The sequence below is a fragment of the Eucyclogobius newberryi genome, unplaced genomic scaffold, assembly GCF_026437365.1.
Source record: "Eucyclogobius newberryi isolate DKJ021-1_F unplaced genomic scaffold, fEucNew1.0.hap1 SCAF_17, whole genome shotgun sequence".
In the NCBI taxonomy this organism is placed as follows: domain Eukaryota; kingdom Metazoa; phylum Chordata; class Actinopteri; order Gobiiformes; family Gobiidae; genus Eucyclogobius; species Eucyclogobius newberryi.
The window spans coordinates 22094186-22101330 of record NW_027315801.1 but is presented as its reverse complement, the minus strand read 5'-3'; the positions used below and the strand labels follow the sequence as shown (position 1 = coordinate 22101330).

The 7145-nt window shown below is 42.1% G+C and overlaps 1 protein-coding gene across 1 annotated transcript in view; it reads right to left on the bottom strand.

Annotated features, from left to right (window-relative positions):
- Positions 1-11: 11 nt before the first annotated feature.
- Positions 12-7145, bottom strand: part of itpr3 (inositol 1,4,5-trisphosphate receptor, type 3) — a 38942-nt gene continuing 31808 nt past the window's right edge. The window contains exons 41-59 of the mRNA XM_072449444.1: positions 6867-7042; positions 6552-6711; positions 6305-6480; positions 6009-6209; positions 5729-5839; positions 5556-5651; positions 5171-5353; positions 4941-5051; positions 4688-4880; positions 4464-4583; positions 4156-4328; positions 3755-3919; positions 3473-3662; positions 3133-3246; positions 2282-2400; positions 2016-2181; positions 1482-1642; positions 771-932; positions 12-688 (exon numbers count right to left, since the gene is read on the bottom strand). Of these exons, the coding sequence (XP_072305545.1) occupies positions 575-688; positions 771-932; positions 1482-1642; positions 2016-2181; positions 2282-2400; positions 3133-3246; positions 3473-3662; positions 3755-3919; positions 4156-4328; positions 4464-4583; positions 4688-4880; positions 4941-5051; positions 5171-5353; positions 5556-5651; positions 5729-5839; positions 6009-6209; positions 6305-6480; positions 6552-6711; positions 6867-7042 (2891 nt within the window). The 3' untranslated portion in view covers positions 12-574. The remainder of the gene's footprint in view (positions 689-770; positions 933-1481; positions 1643-2015; positions 2182-2281; positions 2401-3132; positions 3247-3472; positions 3663-3754; positions 3920-4155; positions 4329-4463; positions 4584-4687; positions 4881-4940; positions 5052-5170; positions 5354-5555; positions 5652-5728; positions 5840-6008; positions 6210-6304; positions 6481-6551; positions 6712-6866; positions 7043-7145) is intronic.

The window sequence follows — 7145 nt, the reverse complement described above, 5'->3', positions numbered from 1 at the left end:
CATTAATGCCAAATAGTCTAATAATTTATTTATTTATTTACAAGTTACATTTTTACACCAACAGCAAACCCACATTAAAATTATAGCACGGATAAATGGTATTTTCAGGACAAAAACAGAACTGACAACACCCAAACTAGAACTAGAGTAAGCATGAAAAAGAACCTATAAAAGCATAAATAAGTAATAACTCATCAATATTCTATATGAAACAAACCCGTGTCAGTTTTTCAGTGGTTTTCAGAGGTTTTCAGTTAAAATGTATCATTTTAAGTATAAATAAACCATTAAAAGTGCTTCAAACATGAATAACTTTAGAAACCCAAACAACTGTACAGCAGTGAAAATGAGAAACTAGGACTAAACTGAACGTTTGAACAGGATTTAACCAGGACTAAACCAGGACTAAACCAGGACTACATTTTGTCCAAACCTGCACTAAACCACATTAGTTGTAATTACTAGTATTGATGTGTTTTTTCCCCTCAAAACTTGGTTGGATCTCATAAGCCTTTGCACATAGATTCTGACTTGGAGTGTGGTTCCTGACTGTGACCTTGGGATCAGGACTGGCTCAGGACTTATAGATCTGGTGATTCCCTCCAGCGGCACTTGGGGGCCCAGTTGTGGCTCCATTTTGTACGTCCACAAAGCCCATCCTCTGCCTCCTCTTCCTCTGCTCCGTCATCTACATAAACACAACACACATAAACCAGAGTAATCATGATGCGTGTAAACATGATGATATCTGAATGTGTTGTCGGCTTTACCTGTTCCTTCAGTTCATTGAGTTGCCCCGTCAGTGTAGTAACCACTTTCATGGTTGAAGCCAGCTTGTCCTGGAGCATCCTCATCTCGTTTTGCTCTCCGTCTGCGTCTGTTACCACCAGAGACATGGCCTGCATCCTTGGGAACCAGTCCAGGTTATTGTTCTGGAGACGCAACAGAGTGAGAATGGTCGGATTCGTTTTATCAGTGAAGCTTTGTGACCTGCCCAGACCTCAGGACGGCTCTCTTTTCTAGACCTGACATAGTTACAGAGGATTCATTTCAAGTCACCTCACTAAAACACAACACTAACAAACTCAGAGACAATGAAACTACTCCAATCACATTCATTTGGTCTTTGTTCTAACAAAAGCACAAAACTGAACTGAAAAAATGAATTGAGAATAGACAAATTAAACGACTACAGCTCCAGAAAAGAGATACAATTCAGTTTGCCATGAAGGAAACAGTTAAAACTGTCAATTAATTCGATTTATTTTGCACCTTCAACAATATTTCAATATGACCTTATTATTATTATGTCTTCAATATTTTAGACACAAACATACAGACCCTCCTCTCAAAGCGGTATGATCAACCTTTGTTTGACTAAGCTATTACCGCCCCCTGCTGGTTTGAACCAGTTATTTTTAAGCCAAGCAGTTCTTTAACTCTGGTCCAATCAGCCTTCCAATGGTGATTCAGATCCAAACCTTGATCATGTGTGCCACATAGCTCTCCGGCCCAGTGTAGTCCGTCTTGTTCTTTTCTCGCACCAGGACGATGAAGTACAGGTAGTTCCAGATGTTGTGTTCCATTTTGATATGCTCCTCGAAGGAAACTGTTTTATTGTCAAACTTGTCTCGCTCCAAACCTGACACAGCGGGACAGGAAAACATAACAAAATGGGAAGGATTTTCAACAAGCGATAATCATATGTAGTTTTAGGTAGGTCATTATTTCCTTTCTGGGGTCTCTGTCAGTCTCTGGTAAGGAGTTCCTTACTGGGAGATTAGACTACCGTAAATTTAAGTCTATTTCTAGTCAATTATCTTGATTTTTCACAAGACATTTTTATTCTTCTGCTGTTTGTATGGGCATTGCAACACTGGGGAAAAATAAAGGTCCTCTTATCTTTAATTTTAATTAATCTCCTTTAGAGGAATAAGAACTAGCAGATGTGATTGTAGAAAAGGCTTCAGTTGTAGTCATCTGAAAATATAAGCAGCAGATGTGATGTAACTAACCACATATAAAGCACGTGGTCTTGAGGATCTCTTCTTTCTTCTGCTTCTCACTCCTCAGATCTGCAAACGTGTCGATGATCACTCCAAAGATCAGGTTCAGGACGATGATGATCACAATGAAGTAGAAGAGCAGGTCGTACACCACTCGAGCGGGAAACAGGGGCTCCTGGAGTAACAGAAACACGTATGAATAAATAAATGCAACAGTATAGTGACCACTGCGGGACGGGCGACCTCTCCGGGATATAATAATCGTGTGTACGTACGTTCTTGGAGGGTTTGCGTAGCACGTCTCCCACTCCCCCTCCGTTCCTCAGGCCGTGGTTCAGAACAGTGACGATGCACATGAGCAGAGTGTCACAGGCGCGCTCTGTGCTCGCTGCTTCTGAAAAACCAAAACGCAGTGAATCCTTTGCTAAAATCAAAACCTCTTCACCGCATCATCTTGTCTTATTCCAACCAACAAGAAGAGCTTCCTTACTCTGTAGCTGTTTGAATTATATAATAAAGAATAACTGTTTGATTGAAAAAGTTTTTAAGGCATAGAAATTAAAACGTTTTAAGGGAATCATATCTATACTATATAATTATAAGTCATTCTACAAAATATATAAAAAGTAAGTAGGAAAGAGAAGGTAATTTTGTTTTGACAGACGAAGAATGGGAACTCATATATACTACTCAAAGGGGGACGACAAAAGCACACGACTGGAAAGAATTCTGTTGGATATCAAGTGCCCACTATTCACAAGGAAATACTATTTGCTGGAGAAACTGGAGTTGCCACCATTATCCTGTGTTTTGAGACTGTCCTACAGTTCAGAAGTACTGGACTAAGATTATTAAAGCACTGCAGATTGTTTTCAGCATTTGAATCTCACTACATTTCAGAACTATGTATTTGGGCCTTTTTGCCATGGGCACAACAAATGGGTATATTTGGAACATACTTTCAGCAACAGGAAATAAGTTATATATATATGTCTTGTGCTCTCTGTTTCATGTTCTCTGTTTTCTTGTGTGTGTATTATATGCAAATAAAACAAATAAGAAATACTGCCATCCATCCTCGAAATGAAAAAAAAAACAGAACAGTGACATCGGCAGCAGGTCTCACCCTCCTCATCCTCGTTAGCTGTTGTCATGGGCAAGGTCTCAGTGGTGCAGCTCACTCCATCCCCTGAACAGGAGCGTATAAAGTCCTGGGATGCCTCGCTTTGCTCCGCTGTAGCTGCAATTGGATTAAACATTAGGGTTTGTTTCATTTTTTGACAGCTTTACTCTGTCCATTTCCATTATTGGGTTTAGGCTGAGACCAGACCAAAGAGACCCGGCTAAGCGAGAGAGAAAAGGAGTTTGTTCCTACATTAAACACAACACTAAAAGAGGCTTGTTTTTGGGGGTATTAATGAAACATAAAGTTGATTTGGGAGACTATAGTAGACACTGACTCAGACCTTGAGCGATCTGTGGCAGCAGGTCAACCTCCATGATGAAGTCATCCTTCAGACACAGGAACCCCACGATGGAGAACAAGTAAACCAGGATCAGAGCCAGCAGCGCCGTGAGGAGAATAGACCTGCCGTTTCGAGTCACGCTTTTGATCACGTTCAGCAGAGTCTCCTCCTGGTAGATCAGGTCAAAAAGCTGAACAAACAGAGAAAAAGTAAGTCAAACCAGACACAAACAAGGACTAAGAACTTCATCGTGATAACGTCTAGATGTAGAGCCAGACTTACAAGGATGCTGTAGAAGAGCTCATGCACAAACAGACCAAGCGTGGAGGTGAGGACATAGGCCAAGTGGTACAGGAACTCCATGTCCAGAATCATGGCCTTGTAGCCCATAATGAAGGTCCCATTGTTCCCCACGAAACTCACCACATAGACCACCTTATTCAGCAGCTGTGGGGCAGAAAGACTAAGTTTAGTTCAGAGTTAGTACTCGATTTGCGATTTGTCCAAATGAGTTATAAAACATAGACAAATATATAGGGTGCAGTATATTGCATTCATAAAACAAAACAAAAAAGCGTTCTTAAAAGATAAATATATTAATGTCACATAAATGTCCCCTTAGAGTCAGAATATAAAACAAAACAATGTTTTTAATGAATAATTAAGTCAAAATAAGGTCTTACATTGAGCGAGCCGAGCAGCAGCAGTGTATTGGCAATACCCAGGTGGTAGACCGACCTCAGGATCAGTGCCAGAGTCAAGAGTCGGAGTCCGTACTTCTGAGCCAGGAGCGCCAAGACCGAGATCCCAGTCAGGATCCAAAAGGCCATCAAGAGGACCGAGTCGTCAATGGAACCTGCAGATCAGGGGGACAGAGGATTAAAAAACAATATTCACTGCAGAACCCTAGAAACCGGTATGATTTATTTATTTATTTTGGTATATGTTCTCATTATTTTATGAACAGTAGTAGAAGTACTAGAAGTAGTACCTTGTCCAGTGTTGTATGGGTAGAAGAAGGCAATGATGAGATTTACAAAAACAGCAAGATTGAAGGAGATACTTCCCCACAGAGACATCCTCCGAGAGAACCAGTAAAGCACCGGCATACCTGAAATATACATTCACCATTCACTATTGTGTTTCATGTAAAGTCATGTTTCTTATAACAGTGGGAGTAGGACTAGGCTTAGAAGTAATATGTCAAATACTTACTCCTGAGTTTCTTTTGCCACTCCATTTCTCCGTGCAGGAAAGAGGTCTGCTCAAAGAAGTGTGTGACCTTTGACCCCTGCTCGTCCTGTTCCGTGGTGTTGAACACTCTGACCTTGGACTCCTCAGTCAGAAACTCACAGATGGGGTGAAGAGGGAACACAATCTTCTCCATGCTGCGATCCTCACGCACAATCTGGTGAGACACATTCAGATTTGACAGATGCAGCGAAACGTGGTCTTTGTAGAAACAAACCTCAATCTGAGCCGTGATCTGGTCGTAGTAGTCCAGAGAGTCCTGCTCCACCACAACAGGGGGACCTCCAGACTTCAGCATCTGAGAGAGCGGCCGATTGTTCAAGTTCAACTGTGAAGGAAAAGAGGGAACCAGGTCAAAACTAAAAGAACAAAAAACAGGGCTACATTTGTACTAACTGAGATATAAAGTATGACAAAACCAGATCTAAACCCAACCCCACTGAGTACCATAGAGCTGAGGGTGTCGTCTCCTTCCTGCTGTCTCTTCTGAGATTTGAGAAGGCCCAGAAGCATCTTGTTATGTGGACCCAGCTGCTGGGCCAGGATGTAGATGTTATGGCCCACGTCCTGAGGAGAAACGTCACCCTCACAGTCTGGATCCTGTTGGTTCAGCTTCTTTATCACATCCACCTGAGGAGACAAGAAGATGTTTCTGTTCTGTATGATCATGATGAGGAATAACAAGCTCCTACTGGATCTTTTGGAGAAGTAGCCACATGTGACCAGATTCAAAAGGTTTGAGCAGACGAAAATAGTAACATGTGCCTGTAAACTGGAGGCATAAGGAAAGTGGAAGTCTGTGGATGCAATGACAGAGTTTTAGGTCTGGTACCAGCTCTCTTGGTCTGAGGTTGAACAGGACTCTTTCTGCGTTCTCATTATCGTGTCGACTCTCCATTAGAGCCAGGAGCAGCTTTGACGCATTGTCCTGAATAAAAGGAGTTGAACAGTTTTTTAAAGATCAGAATCATGTTTGTTAGGACCAGGTATGAAACGTTTGCAGACCTTGAGCTCCAGCACCATGTCCATGCGGTCACGGCAGAGCGGGCTGATGTCGTTCAGGATCAGAGCAGTGATTATGTCAATGCCATTTGACTCATGGGTCACAATACAAGTCTGAAATACAGAAAAATAGTATATTCTGATACATAAATGCATGACTGTTCAACACATTTCAAAACTATCTCTAAACAATTACAAACGTGCTTCACAAGATGAATACAAATAAAGCAAGGACACAATGAATAGGAATGAAGAGATTCCTTGGTGTGGACCTGGATCTCACCTGGTTCTCCTGGCAGGGTCCTTGGCAGTACTCAGTCAGGGTCTCCAGGGTCTGGGTGATTAGGGGCACGTTGGACTCGTTGATGTAGAGTCCGAGTAGACCCAGTCCCCCGGTGGTGCTGCCACACATGATGTCCAGGAACTGCAGCGTCTCACAAACCAGGTTATAGTTGGTCTTATTGTTTTGGTTCCGTAAGAAGTTCTGGAGACAAGGTACGACTCGATTTAGTCCTAGTTTAGATTGTTTAGTCCTGATTTATTGGAATTATTATTAGACTACTATGATTTGAGTCTCACCTGCAGGTCGTTGTTGTGGTTCTCACACAACAGTTGGAGAAAGCGTAAAATGGGCTTCATGATGGTAACGGCTGGACCCATCTCAGTCTCTACCTCTGTCTGCTGAGGTTCAGTGTGAGGTGAGACCTGGTTCTGGACCAGGAGGGACCCAGGAAGAGCCAGCCCCGTGGGGGAGCCTTCAAAGTATTGAAACAACACAATAAACAGATCTGAGGTGATGCGTCCAGTGTGTTTAGTGAGTACAGACCTGGCTCAGGCTCCTTTTCGTTGGCCTTGTGGCTCATCTCTCCCACGTTCACAGACACAGTGGCTTTAATGTCAGTCTGTGCCTCCTTCATACGGTCATCTAAGACCTTGAAGAACTTCTCAGATTTATTATCACCCATCATCAGCTTGTAGAAGGAGTTCTGAGTAGAAATATGAGAGACAACTTATACAGTTATATCGGGAAAAAGTAAGAATTACTTCATTATGAGAATGTGCAAATATGCATCTTGTTTTACTATTACGATATATATTTTATAGATATAGTGCTGTATCGCAACAAAACATATATTTTTACCTGTATTTCAGTATTCCCTCCTTCCAGCATACATATAGCAAGCTGGATGCTCTCCAGGAAGATCTTGTCATTCTTGGTGCTCATCACTAAATCAGTGAACAGTTTTGTCCCTCCTTCTCGATCGAGGCGGCACTGATTCGCTGCCACTGTCGCCCAGTCCTTCTCCTGCTCTGGGCCTGAATCCAACAGAATATAATCTTTATCCACTGCACGGCTAAATTATTGCATCATTTAATTGTACAACTATCAATGTAACTGTTTTATTTTTAGGCCGTGACT